This window comes from Nomascus leucogenys, chromosome 3 (assembly GCF_006542625.1).
Source record: "Nomascus leucogenys isolate Asia chromosome 3, Asia_NLE_v1, whole genome shotgun sequence".
NCBI lineage: Eukaryota > Metazoa > Chordata > Mammalia > Primates > Hylobatidae > Nomascus > Nomascus leucogenys.
The window spans coordinates 85,752,780-85,769,879 of record NC_044383.1 but is presented as its reverse complement, the minus strand read 5'-3'; the positions used below and the strand labels follow the sequence as shown (position 1 = coordinate 85,769,879).

Here is a 17,100-nt window from a genome sequence, read left to right as displayed (position 1 = left end):
CCCAAGTAGCTGAGATAACAGGTATGAACCACTGTGCCCAGCTGACTTAACGATATTTTTAGCTTTCAATTGGGTTTATATGGATGTATCCCCATGTAAGTCGAGGAGCATCTGTATGTGGCAGCCAGGGACTCTGGGAGAGGCTTCCCCTGCATAGTTGCATGGGAACTGTTTAAGGCAGTACCTAAGCAAGTGCCTGGGGGCCAGGGATGTGGGGATCAAAATTCAATATTTAGGTTAGGGGAGGAGGATTGACAAGAATTAATCAAAATGTTTATGCCCAAGTGAGCAGGCTGGGTATGTAGATGAGAGACCAGTAGAATAGCGCATAGAATACTCTTAATAAATGTTGGATGGATAGCTGGATGGGTGAATGGATGAATGGATAAATGGATGGATGGACAGATGGATGGGTGAATGGATGGATGGATGGGTAGATGGATGGATGGAACCAAGCAAGGCAGAATCATATAAGAAACTGAGGCAGGCAAGCAGTCATGTGTGGTGGTCATGTAGATGGGTGGGGAAGTGGTGGAGCCTGCAGCTCTGTGTGTGTGTGTGTGTGTGTGTGTGTGTGTGTGTGTCGATTCATGTGCATGCCCAGGAGGTTAGACCAGGCTGACGCCAGCAGCACTCACTCTCCAGATCCTCGTATTGGTGGGGACAGAGCTCCAGATACATTATCAGACTCGTTGGAATGGGCCAGGCATTGATGGAAGGTCTTCCGGAAGTTCAGCTCAGTGAGACTAGGGATAGTATGGACTGTCATTTAATTTCCTAAATGGTCATTATGAGGATGTTCCTTGTTTTGCAATACATTGGAACTTCTCTAAACTAAATATGTTACCACGTTGGTGAGGTTCGTGGCATTTAAAATATTAGCTTCCCTTTAATTTAATCACATTTTTCCATAGTGGTCTAAAAGATGTTGGTTCCTTTTAGTTCATTTAGGGCTGTGTTTTATATCCATTCTCTGTTCCTATTATTTCCTACTCTATTCCCTCCGTTCTCCTACCATACCACCTTTACACACCCACACGTACATACCCACCCACATCTACTCACATGCTGTATACACACCCCCCCACACACACTTACTTGTACAGATATACCTACACTTCTACCCAAACACATCCCTACATACACACATACGTGTGTACATACACATACAAATGTGCACACACACACTGTTGTGGTCATCTATGACTTAGTCTGAAGTATTTAGGGACCCCATTATCAGTAGAACTCACAGACTCTATAGAATTTTTTCTTTCGGAAATGATGCATTTTTTTGTTATGCTTTGGCCCTTTTCTCTATTACTTCCTGAAAGGACTTGAGGCATTTAGTGTTCTTTTAAAAGAAATGATCAGCCTTTTGGAGGATTGATTTTGGGCCTCATGCACATCTGGGGAATCTGACACCATCGTCTGCAGGGGCTTTTGGCACATTGTTGCATGTACTTTGATTCTTAAAGTAGCTTCCAGCTTTCCCTGGGTACTGGTGTAGCATGAATTATTAAAGTCCACAGGGATCTATAAATCCCATTTTAGGCATTAGTTCCATACCCCTTCTAAATCTTTGGAGGGGAGCTGATAACATGCAGCCAAACTACTACTGCTGTAATTTGTTCTCAACCTCTTTCCCTGCCTTTGCTGTCTCTGTGGTAGAGACTTTCTCAAGAAGTAACATGAGAAGGGTTAAGCAGAAACAAGTAGCCTGGAGATTTTAGAACTGGGTGGAACCCAGACATGTGAATGGCTCGGATTCAGGCAGTTTTCTGCTTTAGCTTTGGAACGGCAGAAGCACCACTGGCCTTGCCTCATTGTGAGTGTGTATGGATGAATATTAGTTTTTTGGTCCAACATATTATTTACAAAGCCACACAAGCTACTTCTGGAACCATGTAGAACAGTATGAAATTTTCCTTCAGTTAGATGAGCAGGAGGACAGGCTTTGAATATACATATGTATGCATATATCTATCTAGATAGACATATAAGTATGAATAATAATTTGCTTACTGAAGAAAATTTAGAAAAGATAGAAGAGTTTTAAAAGAATAAAAAATAACTTGTGACACTATCTTTCACAGAGAACAATTGCTGATATTGTGGTATGTATCTAATCTTTTATCAGATGTAAGTATGTATATATATATTTTAAGCTGGGATGATAATGTTGATACAATTATAACCTAAAGTTTTAAAATTAACTGTATTTTGGCCATTTCCCTTGTCATGAAATATTCTTCAAAATGGTATTTTTAATAGTTGCGTAATATCCTATCTTATGGCTACATGGTAATTTATGTGATTAATCTATTTCTGGACTTGTGGGTTGTTTTAAATAACTTTTACTAATATTCTATAGTGAATATTGTTATAAATATATACTCTTGCTCATCTCTGGTTATTTCCTTAGGCTAAATTTCTTGTTCGGTAATTACTGTCTCAAAGGGCATAAGCTCTTGGTCTACATGGCTAAATTGCTTTCTAGAAAGATTATACAACTTGTATTCTCATGAGCAAAGTCTGAAAGTACTTCCAATTTTTGCTCCTTGATTAGGGTTGAATATAATTTATTTTGAAATTTTTGCCATTTTATACTAAAAAAATCTCAGTTTTATTATTAGCAACATTCCTAATGTGGAGTCAGCTTTGATATTTTAATCAGGGTTCTTATCAGATAATTGTATGTGGATTGGGGCACTCCTTCAAACAGATGTGGAGAGCTTAAGAAGGCTGAGAAAAGTGAAACTGAAGCCATGATGGGTCAAGAGCTCTGCAGCGTGTCTGCCTGTCCTCCAGAGTCCTATCAAAACCACAGACCTTAATGCTATTTTCTGAATTAGGAGGAGCCCAACCTTCTGTGCTCTAGGAAAAACCTCATTCAGCAACTTTCACCAGCAATTATTTATTTTACTTGAATGTCTTTTTTACTTAATACTTGATAGATTAAAAAGTAGAAAAAATGCTGCATCTCCTCGACCAGCATGTAAATATCTCCTCACTCCTGCACTCTTACTATTCTGCATCTGGAGGGAAGTCTTCAGGAAGAGGTTGTTGTGAGGAGATTTGGGTTTCAGGAAAGGGCTGGACTGAATTACCTTGGCCTGTTTTTGTATTTGGAGATCTGTGAATTAATATTTTTTAGCTTCGAGGAGACAAGGCAAAGGGGGTGTTTTCATTACAGTATTCAAGTATTTTAGGAACTTTTCTGAAGAGGATATATGCTCAGTGTCCTCCATGCCTGCATGACAGATGCTAAAAGGAGCAGCCAAGGATGTAGTCAGCACCTAGCATGGATCTGGAACAGGGAGGTGCTGAGTAAATACCTGTAGAGCATATGAGTGTGTTTGGATGTTGGCCTATGTTTTCCAAGTTATTTGCTGGTTCGTGACCAAGGGCTGGCAGGTGCTGCTGTGAGACATTGGCATGCTTCTCTCTCACCCGCATTCCTGCCTTGCATGATTGGCAGCTGGGAGAACCTTAGCTCTGGATTCTGGGTTTGGTTGACAATGTTTTCAGCATCAAATTGTACAGAATGTTTTGATTATTAGAGAAATTAGAGGAATACAGGAATATAAAATGCATCACTTTATTCAAAGAGCAGGGAGGGCATTTCCATTTGAGAAATTTTAACAGAAAGGTTCTTTATTCTATCTGGGATTATCTTCTGGGTAGGGGGGCATTCGGCTTTCTGATAAATATCCTCTCAAGTTGTCTGAGAATATCACTTTGTTTCTTACCAATTGATTTTATTGGATTTTTAAATTTGAAAAGTAATACATGATGGTTACAGTAAGTTGAATTACCAAGGTATAGTTTAAAAAATTTATGGCCTTCTCCTCATCCATGTCCAATATTATTTCCACAGAATAATCAATATTAAGGATTTAATGTAAATCCTTTTGTGCCTTTTTCAGGTACAGATTTGTATAGCATATATAGGTGTTTCAGTTTGTTTGTTTTCACTGTTTTTAAACTAAATGGAATTATATTATACACATTATCTATAACTTGTTTTTTTCACTTAACAGAATATCGTATCATTTTAACAGCTTCACAATATTCTATAGCATAGATGTACCTTAATTTATTTAATCAATACCTATTGATGGAGATTCAGGCTGTTTTCATCATTTACTTCTTTTTTTTTTGCTTAAAAAAGCTTCATTTGATATCCATGTACATATATCTTTACATACCACTGCTTTCATTATAGTTGAATAGAGCACTAAAAGTGAAATCCTGGGCCAAGAGATATGCACATTTAAATTTTTGGTAGATAACATCAGATTACTTTCCAAAACAGGTTATAGCAATGTATGCCTCTGCCAGCCATGTAGTACAATGCCTGACCCTCCACATCCTCATCAGCATTGGATGTTATCAGACATTTTTTTTTTTTACCAGTCAAGTGGATGAAACTGTTATCTGATTGTTGAGTACACTTTGAAGAAATGCAGTTTTTCTATTATTTTTCAAACTGTATGTCTTCCGTATCGGCTTTTTTTTGAGATAGAGTCTCACTCTATCTCCCAGGCTGGAGTGCAGTGGCAGGATCTCGGCTCACTGCAGCCTCCACCTCCCTGGTTCAGGTGATTCTCCTGCCTCAGCCTCCCGAGTAGCTGGGACTACAGGCGCCTGCTACCACAACCGGCTGCTTTTTGCATTTTTTAGTAGAGATGGGGTTTCGCCATGTTGGCCAGGCTGGTATCCAACTCCTGGCCTCAGGTGATCCGCCCACTTCGGCCTTCCAGAGTGCTGAGATTACAGGCATGAGCCAGTGTGCCCGGCCTGTATAGGCATTTATATTAACACAGGCTTATCACACACACACACACACACACACACACACACACAGAGAGACACTCCACACAACCTGTTTCTGCTGCCAACTTTTTCTGTTCTTTTGTCCAGTAGCATGTTAAGTGGCTCAGCTGATGGTGAATCTAGCCACAGAAAGGGATAGGCAAAGCCAGAAAAAGATAAAACCCAACTATAGATGTCCACTCTCTGTTTCACTCTTTATCATGGGCAGGAATTGAGGAGTGTGTGGGCTCCCAGCTCTTGCTCATCAAAGCAAACCCTTTCTCAACTACATATTGGAATGATCACTTCTTTTATGATAGCTCATTGCCATTAAGGGGTGGCACCTGTCTCCTCATAAGTCTTAAGACCTCAAGAATAATTACAGAAAAATATTCCATGACAGGTAGTGCAATACTATTAATTCCCAGGCCATGCTGTCAGCTCATCAGTAGAGAGTTGAGTGGAGGTGAAGGACATGAGGACTAATGAGGTTAATATAAATTCAACAGGTGAGTGAAGCACTTTATGTGCCTGGCACACAGTCAGGACTATATAACTGTTTGCTATTACGATTCTTAATTTTTGTTATTGCATACTGAAGTGGTGTTAATGTCACATGATCACAGAGCAGGCACCTCTTCTGGAGAAAGGTGAAGAAACAAGCCTGTAGAAAGAAAAGCCATGAATGAAGTGATGTTCATAGATCCTGTGGATCTTGTGAATAGATTCTGATTTTCTGTAGGAAAAGCTAGTAAGGAATGGATTTGATTGGGTCAAACAGGGCTGTCCCCAGGTCCTACTGTGAAGTGACTGTATTTCATCTTTGATGTCCCTTTACCTCTCCAATTAGGTCTTTTTTTTTTTTTCTCTTGCTGCTGCCCTCACATCTTTATTCAATTGTTGGTTCCCTGGGATTGGCAGCAATACCTGGTGAGGCGTTTCATGATGTCCCCATGAGGGAGAAAGTAAGTGAAGGTTTTCCATGCTGCATCTCCTTAAAAGGAGCAATGGTGTTGACTTCTCAGCTTCTGGCTCCTGAGCATGTGCACAAATATCTTCTAGAAGAGAATAGATTTTTACATAGTGGGGGTTGAGCTGTTATAATTCGAGAAGACTGGAAATGGTGACCTGGAGCCAGTACCTGTCTGTGGGATCCAAGAAGCAGGGGGATTTGCTTTCTTATGTTTTGCAGGGGATGTAAGTAAAACAGCAATCAAGTTTTGAAAAATTTTAACAACATGAGAAAATGTTTACAATAATGTTACAGGAGATAATATGTAATAATAATGGCAATAGGTAAATAGAAAAAATACTTAAAGAAGTTACACCAAAATGTTAATTGTGATTATCTTGGATCGATGAAATCATGGGTACTTTTTGTTTTCTTCTTTATGTATTTGTACAGTTTCTCTATACAGACTAATTCTAATTTTCCAAAATGAGAGTATGTTATTTTCCTTAACAGAAAGATAAAATAGAGTAGTGACAGACTATAATCAACAGAACCATTAATATGGAAACAACCTAAACGACCTGTGATAGGGGATTCATAAAGACAAACTGAAGCTATGGTACAGCCATATAACATAGTGTGCACTTGTCACTGTGGTCAGAGTGTGACATTCAAAGATTTTTATTATACGTTGTTAAGTGGAAAAACATAGGATAGGAAAAAGAATATGTAGTAAATCCTATATAGCATATGTAAATATATGTAAATGTATATGTAAATATGTACCTTTCTGGAAGAACATAAATGAAAATGTTATGGGGAATGGGATTATTGGTAATGCTTTTATTTTTTGCTTATCTGTTTTTTCTAATTTTCTGCACTAAAACATGGATTATTTACACAATAAGTGAATGTTTATATAAGTTAAATCCAGATATTCTTAGAGTAATAATGTCCTATAAGAGATAGTAGCAAATCATATATTTATAAGCAATGTTGCCATCTGCTGGATCAAAGGGAGAAACTCACCCTCTTTCTTTCTTTTTCATTTGGAATTAGGAAATGAAGGCCAGATAGAGTGTCATGTTTCAGACAAATGCTTAGAGAGTGATAGTAACTTAACACAAGAGTTCTTTTGATTCACATAAAAAAGAAGTAGTCTAGTGACTGAGTGGGACCCGGATCCTGAGTACTGCTGTTCAATTTCATGTAAAAATTTAAAAATATCTTATACTAAGTGTGTTTGCAGGCACACTTATCCATAAAGACAATTGAGTTATCCATTTTATGGATTTTTTGGGGGGAAAAGTTTATGTCCTAACATAACTTTTTTCAGCTACTTGGCATGGTACTCAGCCTGTAGCAACACTGCGAAAATTTGTGGAGTAAATGATTACTTCTGGCTGACTTAATGCAACCAACAGTTGATGTATTTTCTTGGAATATAAATTAATTTATATATGAACCAATCAAAGCATTAGCTCTCTTGATATGTAAACATAAAATAATAAAATGCTTCCTAAAGCCAAATGATGGTAGTTTATCTGCCGTTTTGAATAAACTACCTTGCCACTTCTAATCATCATCGGACTCACTCCTTCATTTCATTCAGCCCACTCACTGAATTTAACTTTTCTCACTCACCGTTTTTATTACGTGCATAAAAACCTAAATATTTTCACAGTATCTCTATGGAAAAATACTGTTAATGTTTACCTTCCCCATTATTCCACTTTCCCAGAAAGCCTAGTAGCTGGATGTCATAGTTTGGGCCTCTGTTGCAAAATGCCATAAACTTGGTTTCTGGTAAACAACAGGAATGTATTTCTCACAGTTGTGGAGTCTGGGAACGTCTGGGAAATGCAGGATCATGGTGGGAAATGCAGGATCATGACTCTGGCCCATTCAGGATCTGGCGAGGGCCTGCCTGGGGGAGGGCCCGCTTCCTGCTTCCTGGACACAGTGCTGTCTCGCCGTGTCCTCACATGCTAAAAGGGGGAAGGCAGCTCTCTCAAGCCTCTGTTATGAGGTACTAGTACCACGAATGAGGGCTTGGCCCTCACGAACGGACCACCTCTTGAAGGCCCCACCTCCTTAGACCATCACATTGGGAGTTAGGATTTCAACATTGGAGTTTTGGGGGAATACAGACCATAGAAGTGGTAGACTGCTGCCTTTGAGAACTGATCCTTGCTTTCCTTACAACACTGCAGGTGAGCTGATCAACCTTGCCATGTACTGTGAGAGGATAAGGAGGAAATTTTGGCCAGAGTGGCACCACGATGATGACAATACCATCTATGAGTCTGAGGAGAGCAGCGAAGGCAGCAAAACCCACACCCCGCTGCTGGATTTTAGCTTTTACTCAAGGACAGAGACCTTTGAAGATGAGGGAGCAGAAAACAGTTTTTCCAGAACCCCAGACACAGATTTTACCGGACACTCACTCTTTGATTCGGATGTGGACATGGATGACTATACAGACCACGAACAGTGCAAGTGACGTCCAGCCTCACTGACCCTCTTCCTTGGGACCTGCCACTCCCTGGGTTGGTCCATTTTCCCAGGTAGCAATCCATCCGAGCTGGGAGGAGATCTTCGTGCTTGGCACAGTTTTCACATGCTAACTGGACTATAGTAGCCTTATTTCTTTTTTGTACAAACAAAACACAGAACCATTCAGATGACTCCATTGAAAACAAACAGGCAAAAAATAATGTCAGCATGGTTCCTGAAATCCATTTTTGTTTTCATTAGAAAACTATTAATAATATTGTGTGGTAGAGCAGGTGTAAGAGCGGGTTTTCAGCTGATAGTGTTTATCATGATCCTCTTCAACCTTGAGGTCTTAGTTGTGAGATGGATTCTTGAACCTCCTTCCTCCAGGATTTGAAGTAATGAGAGATATCATCAGAAAAATGTTTTATGGTGGCTGCTTGTACCTTATGTGTGTATATTGTATGTTGAGACATAAGTCAAATAAAATCCACAGATATTAAACGAACACCTACTATGTGCAAAGCACTGTGCTAGGTGCTAATCAGTATACATTTTATTCTAAGCCCTGCCAGTGACTAGCTGTGTGATTTTGAGCAAATCTCTTATTAACTATTGTGTGCCTCATTTCTCCCACCTGTAAAGTGGGGATGACAATACTCTCCACCTACCTACCTCACAGGGGTGTTGTGGGGATTCATGTGGTAACATTCGCACAGCGCTTTAAACCTCTTGGAAGTGGTGTGACGTAAACACAGCATTTTATTCTTTATTGCACTTCATGCATGTGAAGATTTGAGGGCAGAGGAATTCCATATCCAGGCAACCACCACCACAGTCACTTGCAAAAGCTGAGCAGATGAAATACACACAAAGGTACACTTAGGACTTTGTCATCATTCCTTTCTGTAATCTTGGCTGAATCAAAATCTTTTCTTCAAAGAACATTGGAAATGTTTTTACAAATTATCGACAGCTACAAACAGTCTTCAGTTCCACCATGTATTTGCAGAAAAGTGGTTCTTTCATTGCCTGAATTCACCCTGGCATGTTCTGTGTTGACTTCAGAGTGTTACGTTGCCTATGTTTGATTTATTTGAGGAGAATAAATCTCAGGAATACGGTGGGTTTCATAGAGTTGAAGGGAAAGTATTTCATTGATTTTTGTAAGCAGAAGCCTGCCAACTTGTAATGTCTTTTTGAAAACAAACCTTGCAAAGATGTATTGAAAAGATGAAGTAGCAAGAGGATACTTGTATCGAAGCACTCTGTGCAGTGTTAGACTATATGCAGTTTTATTAATGCAACTTTTCTGGTGTTTTCAGCCACTGCCCAGTGAGAGGAGAGCAATGCTGAGAACAAGTCTTAATGTTTTTGCTGTCTCATCCCCGTTCTCTCTCTCTTTCCCTATAGTATTCTATGAACTGTTGGCTTACCCATATTTGTGAAGGCACCCTATTTCTAAAGATGAGGTTTTTTTTTTTTGACTTAGGACATTTTCCAGGGAAATATGGGGCAGAGATCCTGGGTGATGGCTGTGAGATTTGGGCTAGGAGAGCCAAGAATTACAATTGCAAACAAAACTGCTTTGCTTCTGACCAACATAAGGATTGCTCATTATGGGGTTAAAGAGGCACTTCTTAAAATACAGCAACTTCTGAGAAATCCATGCACTTTACTTGAAAAAAAAAAACAACCTCTTTTTGAATATAGCATTTGCAAAACAATCTTAAAAGACTGTTGTTGATTCACAAAGAGGTAAAGGGAGGAGAGTTTTTCAGGCTGCTTACCACTTAAGCAATTGTGTAGGGCATATGTAACTGGGAATACATGCTGAGATACCCTGTTAGAAATTCTTATTCCATGGGAAACTTAGTTGTTAATATCTTATTAAAACCATTCTTATTTAAAGGGACTGTTTGATGCCTAATAAGAGTGTGGTGGAGAAGATATGAATGGATAAGCCTGTTTGAGGCTCCAGTGTCATTTGGGAGGACTGTTTGCCTCCCCTCTCTCTAGCAAGTGTGTTTTAAGGCCAACTGGTGGCATTTCTGTGTGACTAGGGAGACTCCTGGACTGAAAATATGAATATAATGAACAGGTGGACTGCAGACCTGTCTCCACAAAGCATGGGTTGTCCTTTTCCCACCACATTTTAGCAGAAAAGAAATGTATTTGAATTTTTTTTCTATAAACAATCTATCTTACTGTACAGTACCAAGTGTGATGTATTTTCTCTCAAAGGATGATTAAGTTATGAGAATGAAGATTCATATATGTTTTTAATTTTGTATTACTTGGAATACAAGTATGTGGAGAACCAACTTTGAAAATGAAATTGCAAAATAAGTCATTCCATCCAGGTACCTCTTACAGGGGCATGAATGGACATTGCTACCTGGAGTCTTGGGCACTTGCCTGACAGCATATAACTGGATATCAACATTTTGTAGGTGTTAATTTGATTTAGAGCCGTAGAATATGTCCCCGCTTTACTTTCCCAAGGTGGGTTATGCAAACAAAATAACCAAGACAAAGTCATCATAGTGTGAGTCTTTATCCGGAAGGATTTAATTTTATGTGCTTCATTCTTAAGCTACCCAGATTTGAAATGTTCTCCAATTTCATGAACAGGTGCTAATTATAAGAAAAAACAATAAGAAGTTAAGGGACATTTTGGTCATCTGGCTTCTTGTTCAAGTTCTGTGTTTCCTTTTTGCTGGAAGGTAACTTGAAGTATGTGATCTTTAATGTTAACAGATGCTTTTGGTTGGACAAAAGACCCATAGGCTATTTGTTCCTTTTTTAACTCTCATTGTAAAAGTAAATCAAGCTCTTTCATCCACCTGTCTTTGCCCACCTGTACCCCCACTCAACAAGATTAATGAGCAGAATCATCAGAACAGATATAAAGACAATCTGTATTTATGCAAAGATGAGCTATATTGTCAGCATTTACCAATTTGTTGTTGTTACATAATGAATTGTAGAAAGTGACACTACCAAGGCTGTGGGCTACCCAGGAGACCAATCACAGACTTGGAACAACTTGGACTTGAATCAGACCGCAGTCCACTCCTCAAGTGAGCCCTGCCCATGTATACTGTGGTATGAGGGTATATTTTTGTGAAATAGCTAAGGTTCAAGGAACAGACATACCAAGGATTTTGGCCTTGTGGGTCTTGCCTAGATTTGTTTGAGAGATAATGTAGAGTCATAGAAATGTATAGCTGTGCTAAAAATTAGCTGTAGAAAGCACTTTATTGGCTCGGTGTCACATACATACTTATTTGAAGGGCAGGACCAAAAACTGAGGTCAATATGGTTCTTTCCATTACACCACGTTGCCCTTGATGGTTTCTTTCTATTATACCACCTTGCCCTTGATGGTTCTTTCCATTATACCACTGTGGCTTTGTTGTCTTATAAAATGCATGTTACCTGAGAAGTCACCCTGTGTTCAGAGAACCAGCACATCTCCAGCCATTCCCTGCTTGGAATCCGACTTGACTTTTGTCCGTGTCCTGTCAGCCTGGTCAAGACCAATCCAAGAGACCTCTCATCAGTGCAGGGCATTGCTAGACTCTGTGCAGGGCATTGCTAGACTCTGGGAAGAATAGCAAGATGGATTCCCAAATCACCAAGACTCCTCATACTTCCTTATGTATCTTTTAAAGAACCCATGTCCATTCCCTCACTTGCTGAATATTTACAGAGCACCTACCCTGTGCCTGGCCCTGGGGTCTACACTGGTTGTAGAGTGGCAAATAGAACAGCACAGAACTCTGATTTCAGGGCATCCCCTTTTGCCTAGACTTCTCTAGCCTCTTTTACGTACTTGGCCACTTCCCTGTTCCATTCCATCCACTACAAATGGATTAATCTTTCTAAAAAGCTCTTTGGCCCTGATGGGGTGTGGCATTGCATCAGGGTGAGGGGCTACTCCTTAGGGTCTGATGTTTTCACCTTTGTTCACCTTGTCTCCATAGCTCCTCCATGGGAGCCATCCAGTGCAGCCAGGTTGATCCATTTGCCATTGCCTAAAAATGCCTCATGTGGCCCACCTCTGTGCCTCTGCTCATGCCAGTCCTTCTCCTGAAATGTTCTATTCTCTGCCCCACTGGCCCAAGTCACGCCCATCTCTCAAGGTCTGACTTCGTCAGCTTCACATGAAGGCTTCCCAGCTGATTATAATCTCTTCCTTCGAAAATGAAGCACTCATCACTTCCTTCCCTGAAGGTTGCATGGGAAAGATGCGCAGAGAGTGAGTCACATACCATTAAATAGTGAATTTTCACTTTTTGTTTGTCAGGAACTCCACTGATAATCTAATGAAAGTTCTATACCCTATTCCCGGATAAACACATATATGCAAATACATAAAATGTTACATATAAATTCAGGAAGTTTAGAGACCTCCTGAAATTATCCATGGTTTCCTCAGGGGGTTAATGGATCCCAGTTAAAGAGTCTTGTTCCCAAGAGTCTTTAAATGTTTTCGTTGTGTTCTTGTTTTTAACACAGCCAGAGAGAAGAAAAATTGGTACAGGCTATGCAAGCAAAAGTAATCTCTATTATCCATGTTCAGTATGTCTTGAGTGACAGAAAAGAAGAAAGAAGTGTTCTTAGGTTATTTGAGAAAATTTTGATTTGGAGGTTTAGAATTTTGAAAGTGATAGGATTTTGTTGTTGTCCTTGTCATTTATCTTTTAACCACCCCAAAAATTGATTTATCAAAATGAGTTCAGGGCCAAGTGCACTTCATTTCAGCCCTGAAACCCACCGCTTCTGCATGGATAGGGCAACCAGCCTGGGATGAAGGTGGGAGAGAAGAAGCTGGATTTTTCCTTGCAGAAGAAAGGTCTGCACAATCAGATTTTCCTATATTCATTCATTCATTCATTCATAGAACAATTGTTAAGTGCATTTTCAATAAAAGGTTGGTGCCTTTTGTTGATAGGGAACAACTCAGGTTATTCTTTCTTTCTTTCACTTTTTTTTTTTTTTTTTACAGAGTACAGTTATTTTATTGTTCCTGACTATGACCCAGGATCCTTTGTTCTCCTTTATATGCAGTGCTATTTAGATCAAACTAGCACTGATAAAAGTACATTCAATGATGAGTACTTCCCAGGCTAAATGCTGGGCTCTGGGAACCCATCTTTAACAGGTCCAGGGATCAATTGCATGTGATTGTGAAGTGCTTGACCTTTATTCAGTTTGCTTCCAGTGGTCTGGATATAACTTGGGAAGTTCAAAAGGATCCCCTTGGTGGGTGAGGAGGGAGGGGCCTCTTACCTGTAAGACTCTTGCTAGTGTCAGGCGTGGATGCGAACATCTGTGGCATGTTTTCCTCATCTGAATTCCTTACCAGAAACTCAGATTTTTGGTCCCTGACTTTCAAGAATATCTTAAGGATATTTAAGTTTCCTTAATTTTTGAGATTAGACTGCTGGAAGCAGCAACATTAGCCTTGCCTGTTAGAGATGATTACAGAGGGCACTGAAGTATGGATTTAAAAAAAGGGGCTCAGCTGTTTTGGAGCTGACAGGGTGACCTCCTCAACCATTCTGCTTTCGCCGAAGCAAGGAACTTGTCCCCAGACTTAGACCCTCTAAAACTCCTGCTACTGGCTGGACCATGACAAACTAGGATGCTCGAATTTCATGAGGATGATTGCCTTAAGTTGTCAAATTGGTAAACAAATAAAGGGGACCACTGCAATAATAAAACGAATAACCTACAGATATGGTCTAGCAGCACCAAACTGACCATTTCAGTAGGAAAACAAGTCATCTGGAGTAAAAGATGGATACGGTACTTTGGTGTTCTGTACACAATAATTTTAGCAATGAACTTAATGGCCATCAAGCATTTTTGGAACAATCCACTAACCATAAAGCAATATAGGTGTATCATAATCAATTAACTATAAAAAGTTGTGCTACTAAATGTGACTAATTCACCTCCCACCCCCCATTGGCATGCATTTATTTTTATTTATTTGTTTTTATTTGTGGCTCTGGAATAGAGTAACTTTCACTTATTAGTAATGCTTAAGCTTTTTTCCTTATTTAATACCTTTTTTGTTTCTGGTTACCCCATGGCTTCTAAAAAAATAAGATCCAACTTCTGAATTGCCATGTTAGTTAATGGTGGCTAAACAGATAGCAGAGGGAATATAATATAATTGTTCATTGAGGGCTAAAAAAGAGGAATGCTCTGAATATTTACTATCTTCCTCCTCTTTAAAAATAATCAATGACTTTCCTCTTTCATTGTTCAGAATCAGAAATGTTCTTTCATATTTGCTTCTCTTCTACAAGAGATTATATTTGGCTTATTACCATGTCCAAATGATTGTATTTTTATCTTTAACAAATTATGCCTGGGATTTGTTTTTTACAGAAATAAGGCTAAAGGCTTCTGCTTCAGTAGGGGTGACATGTTTGTGTTACTCCTGTCAAAATGATTTTATTGCAAGTAATAAGTCTCGTGGGATCAGAACATGCTTATTGTAAACACATGTTTTTTTCCCAGTGATCTACATCATGCCAAATGGCTGACAACTCAACTGTTGATGAGAGCGATGGTTTTTCCATGGTGATGGTTGGAAAAATAAGGGTCTGAGTCCCTCATTTGGTGGTAATAGAATTTAACTGAGTAGGAGGAGAGAAGAAAACCGTAAAAAATGTCAAAGTTTCAAGCAACCATGTGGTATGGCTGTGGTAGAGATGTATCAGGCAATTGAAAGTTGTCTAGGTGGTGCCATTTTGCTAAAATAATAAAAAGTACAGGTTTATAAATCAAAAACAAGTGCAATCTACGTAGGGAAGGATTGTCTATGGATATACAAGTGACCAGTGCAGGAAGTGAAGTAACATTTATCTTTATCTTAATTTCTATGCTCATGTCCCCCATTCCCCTTCTGAAGCCAGGCCTAGGACCTTAGATAGCAGCTTAGAGGGTCTGGCCCTGATACGTTTACTCCTTTAATTTTGGAATTTCCTTCTAGTCTCTCAAGAGTGTTTGTGGCATATATTTTTCATTTTATAAATATAAAATGTACAAAGTAATGTACATTTTGTTTTAGAGAAGTCTTTTAAATGTTTGGAGACAGCCCAGATCATCCATCCCTATTTAGGCAGTGGTCTCCAAACCTTTGTGCTTATTCACCCTATTAGTAAAACTTTCTGAGCATGCCCCTCCATGTATTTATTTAGATATATATGTATATATGTATACACTGCTGTATATGTATATACTGTTTTATTGATGTAAACATTAAAAACCATAGCAAACATAGATATTTTAAAAGTATATTTTCTGGTCCTCAATGGAGTTTAGAGAATGGGATAAGGGGTCTTTAGGCGTAGCACCCAGATGCCTGTAATTGATTAGAGAATGTGTATATACCATTTGTGGCAAAGCAGATATAAAATAGGCATGGACACATGATTTTAGGTCAAGGTATTTAATTATTTTTACTTAAAATAGGCATTTTTGGTTGGGAAAGAGAAGGATAAACAATTTGATGTCACCTTTAAGACTGCTGTTTTTAATTCTGCTTTTGGGATCATTTGATCTAGAATGCCTTGAAAATTCCAGAAAGATTTAACAACACACTGAGTTAAGCAAAACAAGAAAAGAAAGTAGGGGTGAGGTGATACCCAGATAATGCAAATGCAGGATGTATTGTCTGTGAATTTCAGCATCAGTCTGAAAAACATGTTTTGATAATGCCTGTTAATTCATCATCTCACTGATTACATGTCTTTTTTTCTATTTGTTTGTAATCTTGTGTCTTCAAATGTGTGGAAGATGTGCAGACTTATTTTTAGGTATCTGAGATAGGAAGGGCCAATGTTGGCATAATTTGAACCCACATTTCAGCTACTTGGGGGCTAACGGGCGGACACCACCTGGAAACACTTACCTGCGCCATCTGTTTTGCAAACACAATGATTAGCATCTTGCTGAATGATGACCCCAGTGTGAAGGTGGCATTTCAGTGTTTATTTCTGGATCTATGAGTTACTTTAGCAGAGTTATTAGTAGTTTATAAAGCCATATTTAAACTTGTACACTTGATTGTAAGATAGATTTGAATTGTGCACTATGTTGAGTACTGTATATAAATGTGGAAATTCTGTATAGTCTTAATGCTATATGTATTTGATGTGTAAATGATAACTAATGGATATGAAATAGTTTTCTGTGAATGTCTTTATTCCAATTTACTCCTCTTTTGCAAATTTGAATGTTTAAACTTCAGGCTCATGGGGAAAATCTGAAATGTTTGCATCTAATATACTGTTAAGTGGTGGTCTCTTAGATGACTGGGAGAGTATTTTAGTTGTAAGGCTCTTGTATAATTAAAACAGAGGTAATGAATTTTTTAGGCATATAACTTTCTGATAGAATTTCAAATGAGTGGCTTTTAAGAAGAAAAACAGATCTCTGGAATACGCTGTCCCATCCTCTCCTGCTTTTATTTCATGCCCAGTGTGTCTCAGAGTGTTATGAAGTGTGAGAACCACTGGTAGAGAGAAGACGAGGAGAGGGAGAGCTGGGAGCACATGTTGAGACCTTTACTATGGCTAGGCCTTATAATAAACCAATTTCCCCTTGTATAAATATTGTCTCAATTAGGCAGGGTGCAGTGGCTCATGCCTGTAATTCCAGCACTTTGGGAGGCTGAGGTGGGCAGATCACCTGAGGTTGGGAGTTTGAGACCAGCCTGACCAACATGGAGAAACCCCGTCTCTACTAAAAATACAAAATTAGCCGGGCATGGTGGTGCATGCCTGTAATCCCAGCTACTTGGGAGGCTGAGG

The 17,100-nt window shown here is 39.1% G+C and overlaps 1 protein-coding gene across 2 annotated transcripts in view; it reads left to right on the top strand.

Annotated features, from left to right (window-relative positions):
- FAXC (failed axon connections homolog, metaxin like GST domain containing) overlaps positions 1-16,473 on the top strand; it is a 76,396-nt gene extending 59,923 nt beyond the window's left edge. The window contains exon 6 of one of the 2 annotated variants that reach the window (XM_003258364.4): positions 7,981-16,473. In XM_003258364.4, the coding sequence (XP_003258412.4) occupies positions 7,981-8,270 (290 nt within the window). In that variant the 3' untranslated portion in view covers positions 8,271-16,473. The remainder of the gene's footprint in view (positions 1-7,980) is intronic. The other variant, XM_030809483.1, reaches the window with a different exon arrangement.
- The last annotated feature ends 627 nt before the right edge of the window (positions 16,474-17,100 follow it).